Source organism: Ceratotherium simum, chromosome 2 (genome assembly GCF_057802395.1).
Source record: "Ceratotherium simum simum isolate JZ-2026a chromosome 2, ASM5780239v1, whole genome shotgun sequence".
In the NCBI taxonomy this organism is placed as follows: domain Eukaryota; kingdom Metazoa; phylum Chordata; class Mammalia; order Perissodactyla; family Rhinocerotidae; genus Ceratotherium; species Ceratotherium simum.
The window spans coordinates 67,806,813-67,829,122 of NC_141901.1; the positions used below are offsets into that span (position 1 = coordinate 67,806,813).

At 37.0% G+C, this 22,310-nt stretch overlaps 1 protein-coding gene across 3 annotated transcripts in view; it reads left to right on the forward strand.

Moving 5' to 3' along the window:
• The window catches only part of DPYD (dihydropyrimidine dehydrogenase), a 777,563-nt gene that overhangs the window by 634,794 nt on the left and 120,459 nt on the right, over positions 1-22,310 (forward strand). For all 3 annotated transcript variants that reach the window (XM_004420800.3, XM_087446926.1, XM_087446934.1), the window contains one exon: positions 1,059-1,201. In XM_004420800.3, the coding sequence (XP_004420857.1) occupies positions 1,059-1,201 (143 nt within the window). The remainder of the gene's footprint in view (positions 1-1,058; positions 1,202-22,310) is intronic.

Sequence of the window (22,310 nt, forward strand, 5' to 3'; positions counted from 1 at the left end):
CTTTAAGTGAGCACTCCAATGAATACATATTGATAATGCTGGTGAAGATGCTTGTGGTGTTGGAGATGATGATCCAGTACTCACCGCATGAGGCTGCTTTTACCAGTTGCTTGCTTCTGTTGTTTGTGGAGCCCCAGTTTGAGACAATGTCAAATTCTTGCACAAATAGAACTATTTTTAGTTCAGAAAATGCCTTTAAAGACCATTAGCTTATGAATATACACTAGAAATATCAAATTATATTGCTATGTTATGTAAAGATTAATTTACTCCAGGATGTGTTAACCCTTGAAAGTCGAAAGCAGCTTTATTATAGTATAATCATTTTAAAAATGACCCCAAAGTGTTCTGTCCACCCATGCAGTTTTCACTACAATTAAGGAATAATATATTGGTAATGTCTGGCTGAATAAAGTATAAAAAATTAAACACATACTCTCTACTGAATTTTCATAAATTCTCTTTAATGTGATTAAAACTTTCTAATATATGGAAAATTAGATTAGGCTCACCATGTTTTATCAAATTATGGGAAATACTTGTAAAAAGCAATAGGGAAGCTGTAAGTTCATCAGCACCTTGCTTGTTTTTACCGTATCTCCGTTCACACCAGCTGCTTTCTACTTAGAAACATAGCAGAGCTGTATGTCTGTTTATGCACTGTATATGATTGTTTTTCTTTTTCAAAATCTGCTGTTCCTTGTTCTTTTTAAAACAGATGCTTGAATGTTCCATACAATCTTTTATACATTACTGTATTTCAAATTATAATATGCATGTATTTTATGTGCGACTTCTAGGGTTGCTATACCCACTTGCATAACACGTCTGCATGCAATAATAGCATCAGAGTCCTTAAAATAAATGCACATCCATTTACAAATTAACATACTTTGAAACATAACGATGTTTGTGTATTACATATGTATATATCTTAAATAGAGCTAAAGAGATCTGAATTTTGTCTAGTACAACTCTGCCATCACATGACAGTGATTATAAGGCAATATGCTCAAGAGGTCAATATGCTAACCATTGATCATTCTCATTTTCTGTAGGCACAGCAATCAGACCCATTGCTTTGAGGGCCGTGACCGCCATTGCTCGTGCTTTGCCTGGATTTCCCATTTTGGCTACCGGTGGAATTGACTCAGCTGAAAGTGGTCTTCAGTTTCTCCACAGTGGTGCTTCTGTCCTCCAGGTAGTACTTGTGTTTGTCTGTCCCTTCAAAAATCTTTGCCTAACAATTACAGTGCAAAGTATGTGACAACAAATATATTCTTATAGGATCTCTTGAGAAAGAGGCAGTGTTGGACCAAAATGGCACCATTCATTAAGTTCCTGTTGTGAGTTGAGAGCAAACCTAAGGTTCATTTCCTGTCCTACCGAGGGCTTACAAACCCTCTATCTTTTTTGAATGTATTCGCTCACCTCTCTGTTTCTAAAATAAAAGAGATCAGGTACCAAAATGCATACTGTACTACTGGATAAAAACCAAATACATGAGGAAATCTGGATAAAAATAAAATCTTGGTTGAAATATAAAAAGAAGTCAAGAGTAAGGCCAGTACACAAAATCTATGCCATAAAATACTGGAGGGATTACAAACTTGACTCTGAACTTCCTGACAGCTAAAGCAAGGAAATTACTGGCTTCCTAGCTTTCAAAATATGAAAATAAATTGGTCATTCAGCTTCTTGTGGTACAAAGCTAAGGGAAATTCTTCCATTGTCTTCATGAAGGGATACTTTGCGATCTGGTACACTCTACTCTTAATAGCATTGCTACATTAAAATTACTTAATTTTTATTACTTATACACTTGCATTTTATAATGTCGCTCAGCATAGGCCCAGTACAGTGCCTTGGCATGTTATTGCATAAGTGTTTCTCTGAGAGGCCACATATGAAGGCTTGGATGATATGACTTGACCAAGGAATAAAATTTTTTACATGATGACTAGGCCATGACCACTCAGGTAATCCTCTATTAATATGACTTCTTACTACCTAGCATTGATGGTAATTGGGAAGCAGAGAGTCTAGCATCACTTATATTCTCTGGCAAGGAAGTGGAGTGTAAATATCTTGTGTTGCCAGTTTGATGATCAGAGTTAACATCCTCTTATGAAATACAATCTAATGTGGAAATAACATGTATCAAAATGCTAATGGAGGCAGACTTCGGCTTCCAAGAAGATGGAGTAGATGTACTTTTCCCTATGCTTCCGACTAAATATAATGAAAAATCTTTATATGTAAAACTAACATAAAGAGACTCTGAAAAGTGGAGAGAAGACAATCTTGCTAGGGCATTCAGGACCCAAGGAACAACACGGTAGTATTTCCTGGGGTTTCTTTTTGCCTCATATATCCCAGAATTGGATCCAAAGAAGTCAGAAACCAAGAAACAGCAAGTACAGACGAAAAAATCTGCTCCTTCTAGCCAAAGAACCATGAAAAGGGCAGCCCAGAAAGACAGAAAACTTCTAGATAATATCTATTCTACTCTAGCCAAACATCACAGGTAAAAACTGTGGCCCTGCCCCCATCCACACACGCAAAGGACAAGTGAGGTCTTGGACTTCCACCTTCATGAGGCTGTAACAAGGCAGCCCAGTATCCCCCTTGGGCAGTAACAAGCTCCCCAATGTGGGAAGCCTGGATTTCCACCTCACCTGAAAGTAATGAGGTGTCCCTTCTCCTCCCTGCTGGGGTAGTGTCAGAGGTGGTTTAGTGGAAAGTCAGGACTTTTCATCACCACTCAGTGGTAACAAGACCACTGTCCTTCCACCACCACCATGGTGACACCCATGGTGTGAGTAAAGGCCAAGTGGGATTAGTAACAAGGCACTTCTGCCCCTCCTAGCTAGGAAGGTATTAGTGGAGCCCTGGTGAGGAGCCAGAACTCCCATCCTCTCCCAGCAATAACAAGTGTCAAAGGAGGCTAAGTAGGGAACCTGGGCAGTGACAAGGCAGCATCCTCTGCTTCCTCTGCCAGGATAGTGTCAAAGAAAGCCAACTTAAACAGAAGGTTTAAGTATGATCAAGAGTCTCTTAGCATAATACCCAAAATGTCAAAGTTTCAATTGAAAATCACTCTTCCTACCAAGATCCAGGAAGACCTCAAGCTGAATGGTAAAAGACAATTAATATATGCCAACACCAAGATGACAGAGATATTAGAATTATTTGACAAAGATTAAGTAGCCATCATAAAATTGCTTTAACAAGCAATTACAGACATGTTTAAAACAAATGAAAAACAGAAAGTCTCAACAAAGAAACAGAGGATATAGAGAAGAACCGAATGGAAATTTCAAGACTGAAAATTATAACTAAAATGCAAAACTTAGTTAATGGGCTCAACAGCAGAATCAAGAGAACAGAAGAAAGAATCAGTGAACTAGAAGAGAGAGCAATAGAAATTAACCAATCTGGGGCTGGCCCCGTGTCTTAGCTGTTAAGTGCGTGCACTCCACTACTGGTGGTCCGGGTTTGGATCCCGGACACGCACTAATGCATCACTTGTCCGGCTATGCTGAGGCGGCGTCCCACATACAGGAACTAAAAGGATGTGCAACTATGACATACAACTATCTACTGAGGCTTTGGGGAGAAAAAGGGGGAAAAAAAAAAAAAAGGAGGAGGATTGGCAATAGATGTTAGCTCAGGGCTGGTCTTCCTCAGCAAAAAGAGGCAGATTGGCATGGATGTTAGCTCAGGGCTGATCTTCCTCAAAAGAAAATAATAATAAAAAAAAAATGAAGTAGCCAATCCAACAACAGAAAGAAGAAAGACTGAAAAAAATAATGAACAGAGCCTCAGGGAACTGTGGGACTATAACCTAAGATCTAACATTCATGTCTTCAGAGTGCCAGAGAAGGAGGGGATGAAAAAGAAATAATGTCTGAAAAGTTCCCAATTTTTGCAAAAGACATAATCCTACAGATTCAAGAAGCTGAATGAACCCTAAATATGATCGATCTAAAGAAATCCATATCAAAACACATCCTAGTCAAACTTTTGAAAACTAAAGACAAAAAAAGGACCTTGAAAACAAGGAAGAAATGACATCTCACCTATAGGGAACAAACAATTCTAATGAAAATAGATTCTCACCAGAAACCATCAGGTTCAGGAAGTGGGACATTTTTCAACTGTTGAAAGAAAAGAACTATCAACCCAGAATTCTATATCCTTCAAGAATAAAGGGGAAATTAAGACATTCTTAGCCTAAGAAAAACTAAGAGAATTTATTGCCAGGAGACCAGAACTAAAAGGATCGCTAAAAGAAGTTCTTTAAGAAGAAAGGAAATGATAAAAGAAGGTACCTTGGGATATCAGGAAGGAAAGAACATAGAGCAGTATCTTTAGGAAGAATCTGGACAATAATGGATGTCTAGGCTTGAATATCACCTGAATTTTTTTTCATGAACACAGAAAAATGCATGGACTGGAGGATACAAGTGAGTTATGAACGGGTCCCAGAAAAGATGCCTGATCATTTCCAAACATGTATTCTTGGGCAAGTCACACATGGGGGTGAGGATTGTTGACTGTCTACAGTGTGCTGGTTCTAGCTGCTGCTACATACAGTCTTTCCACATCTACCTGAGAGTGATATAGTTTTACACTACCTTGATTGACATCAACTGAGACTTGAAGGCTGAATATAGTGTAGCCAAAGTCACATGACTAGTGCTAGAGCAAGAACTCAGAACTAAGGTTTTAACAACTGTAAAACCAATGATCTTCTAACTGGTCACACTGCCTGTCCCCCCACTAGAACCTCTTAGGTGGGAATATCAGTGATAGTTAGGTCTTCACTGCCTCCTCAAGGCTTACATGTTCAGGCTACAGCTAATTCCTTAGAGTGAGGATTCGAAGAAGAGAAGAAATGTGAAAACATGGAAAAGTAAATCAACATGATTTGTTCTGAGTACAGACGTGTACTCAGGGTAAGGACCATAGTCTGTTAGTATTTGTAGAGTGCTGTGTGTCCTCATAAAAATGTGTGGTGAAATAATCACTCAAACTGCAGTTTCTACTTAGGCTCATCTTGGATTGAGAAGCAGAGAATCACTCAGAGTACCCAAAGAAAATGAAGCCAATTGTACTCTATACATGATTGGAAAATGAAACTGGAACCTCAAGAACCAGTGGGGCAGCTCTGGGGAGAGACCTTCTCCATCTGTCTTTTGTGGGCCCTGTGATTTCTCCCTCAAAGGAATCTATAGTTTTGTCCACTCTTTGTCTCTCCATAGCTTAGTCTTTGTTTCTGCCTTCTCTGAACTTCTGCCTACCATGTGCCTCTTAGGCACACTCCACATGGTAGTCTTTCAGCTCCAACTTCTACATGAAATGCCTCACTAGCTTAATATCTGTTGGCTCAGATTTTCAAAAGAGGAAAACTGGCTCAATTTGTCTTTTCAAGCCAGGCCCCATCGTAAAACAAACACTGGTCACCTGATGTATTGACTGCTTGCTGTGTAGCAGAAACACACTAAATACTTATTGAATGAGTTTGTTAAATGAATGTGCTTGAGTTGTGACTTTTTTTGTTGTTTTTCCCAACTTGTGAAGGGAGAATGAAAGAGTTAACATGGTATAAAAAGTGGTTACCAAAGAACTGCTCCTTCAGCTTTGGCTGGGAATGGCCCAGAGACTTTCCAGCTGTGTAATATATTGGCTCCCAAATGATTTTGTTAAAAATGTAGCGTTCCAGGGGCTGGCCCTGTGGCCTAGTGGTTAAGTTCAGTATGCTCCGCTTCGGCAGCCCAGTTTGGTTCCTGGGCGCAGACCTACACCACTTGTTGGTGGCCATGCTGTGGTGGTGACCCACATACAAAATAGAGGAAGATTGGCACAAGATGTTAGCTTAGGGTAAATCTTCCTCTGCCAAAAAAAAAAAAAAAAGTAAAGTTCCAGGCATAGGCTTTTACTGGTAGAAAATTACAGATTATGTAACAATTTTACATTAGCTTGAGTCAGATTTTTATTCAGCCAGAAAATATTTTTAAACCAATTTTAGCTAAAGTGTGAACTAAAATCAGTATTAAGATATATTTAGGAGAGTTGTAAATGGGAAAACCCTTTAATTTAGAATTTTGGCTTGGCATTTAAGTGGGGTGGAGAATGTGTAATATTTCTCTCTCTCTTCCATTGTGACTGAATTTAACCCTGTCCCATTCCCTAGTCCTGGGTTAATCTAACCTTTCATTTTCTATACTTCTGGGCTGCTGAGTATTATTAGAGAAGTTCAGGTGACTCTGCCAATTGGATTTACTCCAAATTCACAATGTATAACGTCAGCTGGGCGTTGGGTGCTAGTCAGCATCCATTTTTATTTTTCTTTTTAAAAAAATTTCCGATCAAATTCCCTCTGGCAGTTAGTTCTAATCTTTTTCATACACCTCAAGGCCCTAAACCCCTCCGTCATCACCCTCCCATTTCTCTGATGGCATTTGTTCACTGGCTCTTATTACCCGACTCAATCCCCTTCTCTGGTTCTATTTAAGAGCTCTTCCTCTTAATATCTACAACTGGAAACTATCAAATCTACCTTTCTAATTATTTCTACTCAGATGGGAAATTTGTCCTGATAAAATGCATTTTTTACAAGACATGATTAGACAAATGAAATGTATTTAAATATCATGGTGATGGTGCTGATACACTGGAGTATAGAAAGAGAAGTAATGGTTACAGAAATAGTGATATAAATAAATATTTTGATTCTGATTTTCTTGATACACATACATAGACTATGTAGATAAGTGAGTTCACCACTGGAATAAGGATTTATACTCAAAGTAATTTCAAATTCAGTTTTCAGTGAATTCAATAACTATCACCTTCTTTGTGACTTTAGAAAAAGTACTGACATTTCAAAAATAGGAAGCTAAAATTTTTTTCCTAAGTTGGATAAGTGTGATAGCACATGCCTTCCTTGTTAATCAATATGCATCATAAAGAATCGTTCATTTGGGGCCGGCCTGGTGGTGCACGCGGTTAAGTGCGCATGCTCCACTGTGGCGGCCCGGGTTCGCCGGTTCAGATCCCGGGCGCGCACCCACGCACCGCTTGTCGGGCCATGCTGTGGGGCATCCTATATAAAGTGGAGGAAGATGGGCAGGGATGTTAGCCAAGGGCCAGTCTTCCTCAGCAAAAAGAGGAAGATTGGCAGATGTTAGCTCAGGGCCGATCTTCCTCACAAAAAAAAAAAGAATCATTCATTCAATAAATATTTATTGAGAACCCACTACATGCCTAGCATTGTTCTAGAAATTTGAAATTCTTCTGTGAATAGAACAGACAAAAGTTAGTTACCTCATGGGGCTTACATTCTAGTGAGGGGAGAGATATAATGTATAATAAATATGAAACATAAGTCTATTATCTGGTATGTAAGATGACAAGTCCTGTGGGGAAAAGAAAAGAGACCTCATTGAAAAGGTAATATTTGTATAAAAAATTGAAAATGGGGGCCGGCCTGGTGGCGCAAGCGGTGGCCCGGGTTTCGCCGGTTCAGATCCTGGGCATGCACCCACGCACCACTTGGCAGGCCATGCTGTGGCGGCGTCCCATATAAAGTGGAGGAAGATGGGCACGGATGTTAGCCCAGGGCCAGTCTTCCTCAGCAAAACAAAAAAAGAGGAGGATTGGCAGACGTTAGCTCAGGGCCGATCTTCCTCACAAAAAAAAAAAAATTGAAAATGGTGAATCAGGGAAATTTTTATTGAAGGAAATACTTAGGTTGTATCATCACTTGCTTAAATTTTTGCTAATTTAGAGTTTAACTGAAATATAAAAAAATCACAAAATATTGTAGATCACATTGCAGTTTAGAAACAGAAATGCCTTTTAGGGTTTCAGGTTACATTTTAATGGACAATTTTTTGTTTTTGAAGCCTCCTTACCATTTCTAGGAATGTATTATTTCTCAGTGGCACTGTTTATTTCTATTATCTTATTCTATAACTTGCTTTGACAAGGATTTAACATCTCAATGGCAAAACATCCAATAACTCTACCTTAAAAATGCTTTAGTGAATGTTGAATATGAAACCTAAGAAATTACTAGAAAGTAATTTAGGTATTCCAGATCATTTCCCTAGTACTACTTTGGAGTGAAAATGTTCACTCCAGATGCAACACTTTAGCCAAGAAATAAGGGTCAAAACCGATTATGGGTCTGTGTTCTTAGATAGCTGCTCTTATAACTTTGTCAGTCAACTCAACTGACTTCTAATTTATTTAAGTGAACCCCAGTATCTTTGAAATCCGATTTTTCTTCTTACTTGATAGGCTCTCATTAGTTAGAATATGCAAGTTAGAGCTATAAAAAGGATAAATGAAAATTAATAATGAATTTCAGATACTGAAATTTATAAATACCTCCTTGTTAAATTCTATTCTCAAATTCTTTATAAACTCTTAAGATCTTAGAATCTTTTGAGAGGCTGCTCTGAAGAAAAGAAGTTTGTTTCTGGCTGTCAATTAGTTATTCATGAAAAAGATAGTAAATAAATAACTTGAATAATTCCCTTCTAAAACAGTTTGAAGACAAGACTTTTATAAGCACTGGCTTTTTTTTACCTTTAGTTTTAGTTTGTTGGTCCCAGATCTAGCCTTCCCAGTGAGTCCTATATCCCCTTCCTCTAATCAAAGTACTAGTCTACAATTGCTTTTAATAAAAACTGTTTAGTGATTTCTCTCACGACCAAAACCAGACTGAGTCAGTTGCTTTTAATGATAGGTTTCATCACTAAATGTTCACTCTCCTCTATTGTATGTAGATAGAGAATACAAGGGCTATACTACATTTTTTTTCACTGAATGACTATGGGTTTCTATAATTTAATTTAATGAAATTGCCATTACAATTCAGTCTCTTAAGGACTTTGATTCAGGACATCAGAAATTATAGGAAGCCATCAGTTCATTTATGTACAATTATGACCCGTGCCTTCATTAAGATTGTATGGGTGGGTTTTTTTATTTCATTTCTTTTGTGGGGGTTTGTTACTGAAGTTAACAGAAAATCCTGAAATACCACAGAAAGAGGGAGCATAGTGGGCATTTGCTGTGAAGAGTCCTGGTCACGTGACAGAAACTCACTGGACTTAGATAACCAAATCAATTTTTGACAATAATCAAAGCTGCTCTAATGGAGCTAGTTCAAGCTAAATGGAATTTTTTAATGTGATCAAGAGATGTATTATTTTATTAAAACTAGAGAAAAAGAAGTAATTGAAGCAGCATGATGACACTGTTTCCACATGGGTGCAGATGCCTTACCGGCATCCTCTCTTGGTCATAACACACAGGAAGACTTCAGTTCTTCAACTATATTAATAGGGGTCTTTAGGTGATAAAAAAATTTTGCTTACTATATTCTAAATTTTTATTGGGTAGGTGGAAAATATTTATTTCTTATTTTTTTTCCATTATCATTCACTTTAAAGTCAGGCTATGACATATGAAGGAAGAATAGTTCATACCATTCAAAGTTATTTTAAATGGCATCGGAACTGTTTCACATAGCTAGTTCTTTTCTTTCCACTATGCAGTTTCTTGTTTCCTAGCTTTAACGAGTGTTTCGTGTACAATTTTAAGAATGACAGGCAAGTGGGTATGTAAAAAAATAGAACTCTATAATCTTAGAATAATATATAAGAAAAAATATGCTCTTAGTATCCATTCAATGAAATTCTAATTACTGTGTCAATTATTAAATTATTTTAAATTACTTTAATGGAAGGTTACTTTAATGGAAGAGGTTTTAATTTTTGAAAAGCATCTTGATTCCAGTGCAACAATGTTGTTTATAAGCAAATAGAGGAAATTAAATGGAAACCTGCTAGGCCTTCAAATGATTACACACTCTCCACTTGATAGGAAGATTAACATCTAGATTCAAAGGAAATTAATTGAAATTAAATCTAATCTTTTTGAAAGACAGTTTTACTATAAGAAAAAAGTAATAGTATCACACGATGACTATTTTATGTTAGAAAATAACCATGAGTTAGCTAAGGTGTTTGCCGATATAGCTATGTGAAATTTCTGAACTTGTATAAACTTCCTTGGCTAAATTTTTCTTGACTCTGATCAAATCCTTTATGCATTGTATGCAGAGATATGGATAACTAATAGTTTCACTTCATCACTCTGCTTGACCAAAGTTTTAAGCTACTATTTACCCTTTTATTTTTCAGGTTAAAAAAAAATCCCAGTTGTTTAGATATTCTTATTTCACATGTTATTTTCTAAACACTGTATTTTCTTTGTTGCTTTTCTCTGAAACTTCAGAATTTATCAGTATCACTTGAAATGAGTTGTGATTGGACGTAACTGATTTTTAAATAACTATCTTGTAACTTGGCTATCCAAAACTGTTAGAAATAGTCACTTTGGGAGGTAATGTATTTTGAATGCAGTAACCACTCTTCATACTTTGAGAATGCGTTTGATTTCCTGTAAACAAAGCTAAAGAGTGCCAAATTGAGTGAACAAAGTTGGTTGAACTGAGTGAGATATACAAAGTCATGTGTGTCTTTTTCTGTCAGTTCATAAACTGACTTTAATAAACAATTCAAAAAGAGGTGTTACAAAATTTTTCTGAGCAATGCCAACATCAACCAAGGTCATTATTTTGAAAAAGCCACGCTCATTTGGAGGTATATAATTATGTATTTATTTAAAAATCCACCTCAATATTTTACAGACTTTGTTTGGTACTAAGTTAGGGTTCAAAATTCAGACTACATAGAGAATTAGAAAGTTCTAGGCTATAGAAAATATATTGTAAAAAATATTAATAATCTGATGAATATTACCTTCTGTTTTTCAAAGTCTTTGGCAATTATTAATTCATTTGGCTCTTACAAAGCTATGGGTATATCAGTAAGCATTTTTAACCCCATTTTACAGATTTGCAAATTTGTAATTTCCATGAGTTTATTTCATCAGCTGGCTATGCCAATAGGACTAGAAACCGTGCTTCCTGATTGCTATTCTATGATTTGTCTCCTACCATCCTTGTTACTGTGCTCAAGAAATACGCTAGCATAATGAAAGAGAAATTCATCATAACAAATGTGAATGCTTGCTCTGCCCTTGACTTATTAACTGGTGATTCATTCTCAGTTCTTGAATTACCCTCGTGCATAGTATGTTTATCCCAATCTTACATTTTACAGGTGAACTGCCTGCTCTTTATTAAATAATTTATCTCTGACTTCTTCAGTTTCCAAAATTACTTTGAATTCTGATAAATGTTTCCATGTGCTGAGTAAAGGAAATCCTGAGATTTCTAGAAGACTGGCTACCCTGGGGCTTCTGAGTTCTGCTTGGGGGAAACAGAAATCTAGTGGGTCAAATTCTTAGGTAATGTGAAATATGGAGGCACAGTAAGTTACAAGGTAGATTTCAGGAAAAGCAAGAGATACATGATTGATACAATATAAGAAGATAAAGCTGATTCTTGATAAAAGTAAAGTCCCATCCTTGGGTGCAAAAACTTAATTATACATCTAAAATGGAGGCAACCATGGCAAAGAGAAGAATTTTGTGGAAAAGCCATGGAGGGATTTAATTGACAATAGGGTCAACAATAGCAGTATATTGATATAGCTTCCAAAAAAAGAAGTTCATATGATCTTAGTTACATTGGAAATATGATCTTAGTTGCATTTGAAATATGATATCTAGAAAAAGGGAAATGATGTCCTCAATGAGCTCTCATCAGATGACATCTTCACTCATCACATGGTGGGTGCCCACTATGTGCCAGGCATGGTTCTAGCCCCTAAGATATAAGATATTCTCAGACAAGTGAGAATGCTCTCAGGAACCCGGCATGCTAGATGCTCCTTAAAAGGAATGATAAGATAATTAAGCCCAGACTTGGGCTTAATGAGTAAAAAAAAAAAAAGTCAGCTGTGCAGAGGTCTGGGAGAAAAGTGTCCCCCTGGCAGAAAGAAGAGCAAGAGCGTAAATACAGGCCCTAGGATGCAAGAGTGAGAGCAGTCTTGCCCTCTTTCAGGACTGGCAAGACACAGCGGAGGTGAGAATGATAGGAGATGAAAGGGCAGTCATAGCAGAGGTGGACCTTATGGGGTACCCTAGGCCATGATGTTAGATGTTATTCTATGTTCAGTGGGAAGCTACAGAAGAGTGACAAGGTCTTTACAGTTTCACAGGCTGACACCACGTCCCATCTCTCTCTCCTTAGACCCAGGAGCCAACAAACGCTCGGTGGGCCCTTTCTGCTTTGTACTTCTATGACATCTTGTCCACTTTTTAATTAGTGGTTTTTATCCTTCATAATTTCAATTCTCTTCTCTTCTAGGGCTACTGACAGCCTCTCTCATGCTTGGTTAGCTGCCTTGCAAATGTTTTTTACTTTTCCCAAGGATGATGCCCCTAAAAATGTGCGTTTATCAACATGAACCCATCATTTCTAGAGGAAACATCTCCAAGCGCGTGTACTGTTAACGGTAGACCATCATTATCAACTTTCTATACAAAGAAAGACATTATTAAATATTAACCTAAAAATCAAACTAACACAAATCTCTTTCCAGAATCATTCAGTTCTATCATGTGCTTAATATATTTGAATTTTTCCCCAAGGGTTCAGATCAAAATAGATTGTTTGTGCCATTCTAAGTATTTCTCTTGCAAGAAAAAATGAAAATACAGACCACAAAAAGACATTTCACAGTTGGTTCCTCATAAGTGCCTACCTCCCTAAGAGTTTCCAATCATGACATTCAATTTTGTACCCCACTATTTTGCTTTGTGTGTGCTGTCCCAATTCTTTATCACTTTTCTTAATTACATTTTTGAAATGACACTGAATTATTAGGTTATTATAATAATGATGTTCTTGGGTTATGGCCACTCTTCTTTTTAAATGACTTCTCTTTCAGCCTTATGATTATTATCCTTATTCTAATGGGTACAAAACAGATTTAGATATTTTTCCAGGCTATTTTAAGACTGGATGCTTTGATTTTTTTTTAATGCGTCTTTATGTTTTGGAGGAGCACTCTCTCTTTGCAATCGTAACAAACTAAACCTTAGATTCTTTTATCCTCCTGACAGCTACACACGTGTCTGTACAAGGCTGTTTACAGTCAGCCTCATGTTCAGTCGTCACCCTCACAATGTCTACACGACAAACTGGACTCTCTGAAGTTAGCTTCTTTTGAAAAGATCCAGTCATCATTTTAGTTGTGGTGCATTATGATTTTACTCCAGTTTTTCTTTTCTTTTTTTCTACTGAGATACTCCTGATTTTCTTCCTAGTTCATTTCTTATGGAGCAGATTTGAAAAGGTCTTATTTCTAACCATCTTCAAAGATTAGAAAATGTGAAGATTTATTTATTCGTATTCTGATCTTGATCTAGGATGTGTCTAAGGCTGAGGTAGAGTAGAAAAAGAGAGGTGGGAGGAAGACATGGGTAGACAGTAGCTGAACTACACAATGCCTAGGGCTCGGAACCAAATATATAACTGAGCTCCGAGAACTGCTTTATAAAGGCTAATGGTATCTCTTCTTAGTGAGGTAAAATTGAAGCTGTATAGTTCTGCCTTAGGGCTCTATATCATTGCCTAATACGTGGTTTTCGTTTTGTTTATTTTGCAAACCAGTGTTCTCAAGTTCCTTGTTCTTAATGCATTCATTTAAGAAACCTTGTTGTTGGTCCCTAGCATTTTTCAAAAACCTCAGTTCATTCTAGAAGATTCTTCACAGTATTTATGTGACATTGTTATGTATGCAGATGTGGTTCTATTGCCATGGATAGTATGATAGTTAAGAGAAGGAGCTTTGAAGTTCCACAATCCTTTGCTCAACTCCTGGCCTCAGCATTTAATAGCTGGATAAATTTGGACGAATTATTTAACCTCTGTAAACCTTGGTTTATTCATCCATAAAATGGAAGTTATAGTACATTATTGTATTGTTGTCAGGGAGAAATGATATTTAATATGTTAGAGGTAGTATCACAATTCAGAGTCCAGTCCCTGAAGTGTCTCCCTCCTGCTTCAGCCACCCTGATGCTGCCACCCTCTTGCCATCCAGCGACGCCTGGCACATCAGGGAGCCTTCAGCACCCTGGTCTGGCTCTAAGATTGGTTGTAAAATGAATATCAACTCTGATTGTATCTGTCTCTAATTATAAACTCCTAGAAGAAAGAATACCAGGATTATGTAATTCTAGTCAAGCAGTTGACATTTATTAAAAGTTTTCTTGGTACAGATGATAATGATTTACTGAGGAATAAAGAATAAGCAAACAATCTGGGTGCACATTTATTTTTGCAGTACTAATTGTGACTTGATGCAAATCATGGTTATGAAAGAAATTATAGTAAAATATCAAAGTACTTACAGGCCTAAAGATACTTTTTAAAGACTTTTATTAGAAATCACAACTATGTCTCCCATTTACAAGTTTAGAAAATCATTGATAAGTTTAAGGTGTATGAGAAGTTGTAAAGGAAATTGCTGTCAGAATATCTCTCCAGTTCAAGTGACTTCTAAGTCACAATTCAGAAACCAGATTTAAGCCAGGTGATCTCTGTCTAGACTAGGAGCATGATCAAGGTCAGCATTCAAATATAAGCTTATGGTCAATTCCACCAGATGGAAGAACTATTATTAGTTAAGAGTTTGACACGAACATAAGGAAGTATGGATTTTGTCAGAAGTGTTCTGTGCAGATGTGTATAAATATTTACTGGATTTTTGCATCTTCGTCTCACACTTACACTCTCAAAAAATATTCATCTCTGAAATAAACTGTTTACTTATATGTTAAAAGTTTGCTCTGGGAGAGAAAATCACATCATCAATGCTCTCCAAGTAAAATGCTTTTAGGAGAAATTTTCGAATGTTTTATTGCACACTATTCAACAAATTGTAATTTCAGATAGAGGACCAAATGGATTTCTGTTTTATCTAAGTAAAAAAACCATTCAAGAGCTCGGCACTCTAGAAATATGTATCTGTACATCATGTATGTGTTTTATAGCGTCAAAGTTACAGTTCAGTAGATTTCTAAAAGGCTTTTGAGACAGAGACATGAATTTTTACAGATTCTAATTACAAGTTAGAAGTGATCTCACTGTGGGAAATTAAAAATGGAGACAATTAGAGAAAATTCCAGTTGAAAGAAAAATGCGTTATGGAAAAAGCAATAAAAGGACAAAAAAATAGGAAAGTAAAATCACATCTCAGTAGCCTCTATGATTCAATTGTAGATCAATAGCGTGTAGTTAATGCATTACCAGGAGAGCATTAATTTGCAATTACCGCAGGTGATCTGATCCTCTGTGTTCTGTCCATTGACACAAATGACCTTTTGTTGAAAGAGATTCTGTAGTCATTATTTTAAATAAAGCAACAGAAAGGCAAAAGGAAAATATAGGTCACTTTCAGTCATAAGTATCTTACACCACACAAAGCGGGAACCTTTGTAGTGTAGTCCCAAATGGTCGTATAATGGAGTATAATGAACCTGAGCATGGGCATGTCTGTTTGTGTACAGGTTGGAGGTAATATGCGCTGTATGATGGTGGGTAAGATGATTCAAGGTGAAACTACAAATGCCTTGAATTTAAGCATAAAATTAAGTAGACCATTCATAAACCTCTACAACAAGGGAAGATATGAGAGACTGGTTCAACTAAGTGTGTGTTTTGCGATGCTTCCTTTTGAACAGACAAACTGTGTAGCCTGGGAGGTAGAGAGTCTGATGCCCCAACAACCACACATTCTTTTTTTTTTTTTAATTCTGCCTTAGCAGCTGTTGTTTTTTTTTTTTTTTTGAGGAAGATTGGCCGTGTGCTAACATCTGTTGCCAATCTTCCTCTTTTTTCTTTTTTCTCCCCAAAGCCCCAGTACATAGTTGTGTATTGTAGTTGTAGAGTTGTAGCTCTTCTGTGTGGGATGCTGCCTCAGCATGGCTTGATGACCGGTGAGCAGGTCCCCACCCAGGATCTGAACCAGTGAACCCTTGGCCACCGAAGCAGAACGCGCAAACTCAACCGCTCCGCCACACGCCGGCCCCAACCACACATTCTTGAAAAAAAGTGGACCTCAGCTCTCTAGAGACTACATTCTAATCAAAAACCATGTGGTTGGGGCCAGCCCCGTGGTGTCATGATTAAGTTCGCACTACATGTTGGTGGCCTGGAGTTGGCGGGTTTGGATCCATGGGGGGGACCTATGCACTGCTCATCAAGCCATGCTGTGGCAGCGTCCCATATACAAAATAGAGGAGGGTGGGCACAGATGTTAGCTCAGGGCCGATCTTCCTCAGAAAACAAAAACAAACAAACAAAAAACACAAATGTGTAGCAAAGACCCAAGTGACCTTGTCCAGAGTCTGCTACACAGGCAGTGATATCAACCTCAGAATTGCCAACTAGGCACAAGAAGCATCAGAGGACTGCACCTTGCTGATGAATGTTTCAATACAATGAAAATGCATCCAATTGCTTGGGATGAAATCCTAGCTATGCTGTTCATTAGCTATATGACATTGACTTTCTTAGATATGTGAACTTTTTATACTTCAGTTTTGTTATCTGCAAAGTGGGGATAATAATAATAGCTACTTCATAGGATGAGGTTGTGAGGATTAAACGTTGTCACATGTAAAGCACTTCAAACGGCACCTGCAAGAAAGTACCCCACAGATGTTAGACTTTAATGGTCGTCGTCATCATCATCCCCCCACTAGTCTTTTTATGCATTGGCAAAGAATTTTAAAACAAATTTATAGCCCTCTATTCTAGCTTTTGACTAGCATATGTCTTAGCTCAGGTTGATTGAACACAGGGCCTGAGGACAGGGTCAAGTGCTGATGTCTTATTGGCAGGTAAAATCTAGGGTAGCTAGAGTAAAAGAAAATAGAAACGAGACAGAGAAAGATGAGATTTGAATATAAGGGGATGCATTCCTGTGTTGGCTCCTGCTTCACAAGCTGCAAAGAGATGCAGGCAGTCAATTGGCCACATGGAACGTCTCCAGACAGACTGGGTAGAAAATAGTGCCTTGAGACAATTCATCACAGGGAAAACAGACAGAAAATTTATCTGCCGTTCCCTTTGGCCTTCTTTCTCCCATTGGTTGAAGTTCATCCTTCTGGAAAGTTAACTTCCTCATCCTGCTGGATTTTATCATCCTGAGAAAGCCTGCTTCCACATCCCGTGGTGTGGCCCATTGTGCCATTTCATCCAGGATACTAATTTCTTCTACATGTCAGGTTATCAAGCCCCTGCTTATATATTCATAGTGAAAGATAAATTATTACCTTACAAGTTATTCAGTTAAAATTATAAGCAAATTCTGCCTCATATTGTGGAAAACCTACTTCCATATATCTTTTATCCATTTGACCCTACATCTTTTATAACTAAACAGAATATGTGCATGTTATTGTTTAAAAACATAGAATTTCAGAAATGGAAACCTTGTCACTGCAGAAAGAGTTAAATATTATTTTTGTATTGTCCTTATTATCTTTGCTTATGACTATAGATAGTGACACAGGTAAGTGAAAATAGCATGCAATTTTATAATAATATTTTCACCATACTGCAACCTGAATCAATCACTCCTGGAATGAGACACAGAAAGCTAAGAAGTTGAGTGGTCTCAAGTAAAATTGGCTTGCAGTTAGAGAATTAAATGGGTACCCCAAGACTTCCTGGAACCTGGAGAAATTAGGACAGCAGTGACCTAAGCATGGAGAAGTGATCCCTGCTTATAAGCTGGAAAAGTAAGAGAAGTGCTATGAGATGCTTTCAGTAATATGCTTTAAAAACTGACTAGCATGCAAAACATCTTCTAAAGTTATTAATCAGAAATATGTCTGACAAGCAAATGGGTCTTGTGCCTCTCTAGAAAAGCATCTAAAATGGGCATTGTAGTGATGTGAGAAGGGGAATATCATTCTTTGGCTCTTATCCCATTCATTCCTTGGTCAGAAGCACCAATGATCCATTAATCATCCAAATAATCAAGCAAAGGAGAAAAGAGACAAAGAAACAAAGAGATTAGGTAAAGAAAAGGGAGGAAGAAGGTCCTTATGGTCAAGTAATTTAGAACCGAATGCAACTTTATAAAAGAAAACAACTTATCTATATCAGTTTCTATTTTTTTCCATGGATAGGTACTTTTTTTTTCTTTTTTTGAGGAAGATTAGCCCTGAGCTAACCTCTGTTGCCAATCCTCCTCTTTTTTGCTGAGGAAGATTGGCCCTGGGCTAACATCCATGCCTATCTTCCTCTACTTTATATGGGACGCTGCCACAGCATGGCTTGGTAAGCAATGCGTAGGTCCGTGCCCAGGATCTGAACCCACGAACCCCGGGCTGCCAAAGCAGAGCACGTGAACTTAACTGCTACACCACCGTGCCAGCCCCAGATAGGTATATTTTATGAATAAATGAAACCACTGCTTAAATTAGTCAAAGTCCCATGTCTGACTAAAGTTGTCTGGTAGATCAATCTGGCCATTTGGAGTCTTACTCATTCTAATTATGTGTAAGATCTGTGGTTTGATTTTCATAGCACCTGACATTCTAGTGCCTGGACATTGTGACAACTATCATCTTAGACCAACATCATATACGGAACTGATAATTAAAAGAATATACACAGTTTCCCAAAACCTAACTGTAATCACAACCAGGCTATAAGTACATTCTAGCTTTATAAATAACAATAGCAAAACAATTATAATGGCTAGTGCTTATATAGAATTTACCATGTGGTGCCAGATACTTTTGTAAGCTAATAGTTACATTAATTCATTTACACCTCAATAATCCTGTGTGATAGGTATTAATATTGTCCCCATTCTATAGACAAGAATGTTAAGTTACACAATGGTAAATGGCAGAGCTGTGATCTAAACTCAGACAATTTGGCCTAGCCCACTACACTGTGTTGACATTTTTACTGACTGGAATGAGTATTATCAAAAGATAAGCAATAATAAGTGTTGGTGAGGATATGAAGAAACTGGAACCCTCCTTATGTATTGCTTATGGGAATGTAAAATGGTGCAACCACTTTGGAAAACAGTTTGGCAGTTTCTTAGCAAGTTAGATATAAAGTTACCATACAACTCAGAAATTCTGCTTCTAGATATCTATCCAAGATAAATAAAAACATATACCCACAAAAAGACTTGTATACAGATGGACATAGCAGCATTGTTCCTAATACCCAAAAACTGGAGACAATCCAAATTCCCATCAACAGATGAATGGATAAACAAAATGTGGTACATCCATAAAATGGAATACTATTTGTCAATAAGACGGACTGATACCATAACTGTGTAGACTGTTTTAACACGTGTAAAAAACATTATACTAAGTGAAGACAAGCAGACACTAAAGACTGTAGTATTTGTGTTGTATAATTCCTGTTATGTGAAATGATCAGAAGTGGAAAATATGTGAAGACAGATCAGCAGTTGCCTGCAGCTTGAGGAGCAATAGGGGGAGTGACTATAAAAGGGCACAAGGAAACTTTTGAGTGATGGAAATATTTTAAAATGAGATTGTGGTGATGATTTCACAGCTCTATAAATTCACTAAAAATCATTGACTTGCACACTTATAATGGATGTGTTTTATGGTATTAAATTATACCTTAATAATGCTGTTTTTAAAGCCCCCACATACCTAGAGAGAGATAGCTTAAATACTGTATGTAACCAATTTATTAAATACTAAAGGCTGGAAATCTGGATTAAGAGTCATTTATGGTGGAAAACCTGGAAGGTAAACAGGGAGATATAAATAATGCTTGAGAGTTCTCTATATTTAGTCTTACTAGAAAATGATATAATGCCTTTTTTAAGGATCTATTATTTATACTATTATTAGTATCTCAACTGTAATCAAATTAAATAAATGTTTATGAACCCTGCCAAATTTAGAAGCAAGCACAGTCAAATAAGTCACCTTAATTAAGTCATCCTTAGTAGAGGCATTCCTAGCTTTCCAGATGTCTCATGAGTTAAAGTATTAAAATTAGAGTATTTTCTCACAAATAAACACTCATTACAGTTGGTATTCATGCTTATGTCTGATGCAAGTATTTTAATTTTTACAATTATTTATTATTTAGGAAAAGTTAAATAGATCAGGGAGAGATTGGCTTTGATGGTATCATTAACTAACATCTATTGAGAATATCGGTCATGAGATTCACTGTATCAAGCAGTATTATGTAGTAGTCATAATGTCCATTCATTCTATGCATAGTTTTTGAGTGTCTGTTAGGTTCCAGGCACAGTAATCAGAAATATAATGTATAAGAAAATGTCAAATAGTGATAAGTGCTATGCAGAGAATTTAAGTTAGAAAATGTGATAGTGATTGGGTGGCTGGATTGTCTAATTGGGGAAGTCCTCTCTGGAGAGGTGACATATAAGTGGAGAACTGAATGAGAAGATTCACCCAATGAAAATGTGGAGAAGAGCATTAAAAGCAGACAGGGCAAAACCCCAAGGCAGAAATAAAGACATGAATGACAAAATAAAAGGCATGCGTTTTTTTGGCACACTCAAAAAAAGGCCAATGTGGCTACAGCATAGTGGGCATGAGAGACAAGTGAGCAGGGACCAGATCACACAGTAGTTTATATCAGGTCTTCTCATTTTTTCAAAGTGAGGTGAAACGTTCGTTTTAAGCAGTGGTGAGGTATGATCTAATCTATATTTTAAATAATCACTCCAGCTGTTGGCATAGATAATTAACTTTGGGATGGTCAACAGTGGAAGGTGAAAACTATCACAATAGTCCAGATGAGAGATGATGATGGATTTGAGTAACAAAAAGCAATGGATGCGGAGAGAAATAGATTCACAACATATATTTGAGGTAGTGCAAAAAGACTTGCTGAGAGGTTGGAATTTTGCGGACAGGAAAAGAAAAGAATGACTAATGATTTCTAGGTTTTTAACTATTAGAGAAGTAGGTTGCAGAGAGCGGGAAAATTAAGAATGCTGTTCTTGCCTTGAGCTAATATCTGTTGCCCATCTTCCTCTTTTTGCTTGAGAAAGATTTGCCTTGAGCTAACATCTGTGCCAGTCTTCCTCTATTTTGTATGTGGGTCATCACCACAGCATGCCCGCCAATGAGTGGTGTAGATCCATGCCCGGGAACCTAACCTGGGCCACCCAAGTGGAGCGTGCCGAACTTAACCACTAGGCCACAGGGCTGGCCCCTAAGAATGCTATTCCGACTGTAGTTAAGATGCCTAAGAGACGTCTCCGTGGAGACATCAGATAGGCAGTTGCATCTCTTTTTTTCTATCCTACTTTCCAGAGAGGTACCAAGCCTGAAAATGCACGTGTATCCCAGTGCTGATCAATGAATGTATGTCTTCTCTCCCAGCAAGGATGTACATTCCTTTCCACTTCTTATGAATGCCTCACAGTGTTTAAAAACATATTAGGCACAGAGTAGATACATGGATACATGCTTGTGGTTAGATGCTGAGAGTTGAATGACTGGGTAGATGTCTAGATCAGTGAATGTTTAGAAGTAGACAGTAAGCATCTGGGTATTGAATAGTTCAGAGGCTAGTTTCAGTTATCTCATATCATTTTCAGCTATATATTCCTGAAGCTGAGCTTTAGAAGATCATGAGTGTTAGAGGAAAAGATTAAAAGAAACAAAATTTTCATTAAATGTATATTTTTAAATAAATGTATTTTATTAAAATTAGATTAATAAATTTAATTTATTAAAAATTTATTTAAAAATAAATTAATAAATTTAATTTTACTAAAAGTTAAAATTCAAAAATTTCATTTTTATAAATTTTATTTATTTAAATAAATAAAAGATCTAGAAAACATTTCCCTCTAAATGAAAACAATCCTAAACTTATTAGCCTTTAAAAACATGCTCATCCATTTCCCTGACTCATCTTCTTCAAATATTCAGGAAATGTTGTTTCTCTGCTATGTTTATGTGGTCAGATTTCCCACACATTTAATGTTTTTGTGACTCATAGGTCTTTTGAAAACTTTCAAACCAGATTCTCCTGGTTTGAAATACAAATATTCCTAGTTAAACACCTCTCTCACCCTGTCCACTGATCCTGCCCCACAAAATCAGAGGAAAGAAAGCAATGATTACTGTTGGCTTCTTTTGTTTAAGCTGACAGCTCTGAACCAAGAGGACTAAAAATTTCTTGGAATTAAAAATTGGGGCATGCAAATATAAACCTTCATTATCCCCAAATCAATTATGCTGTG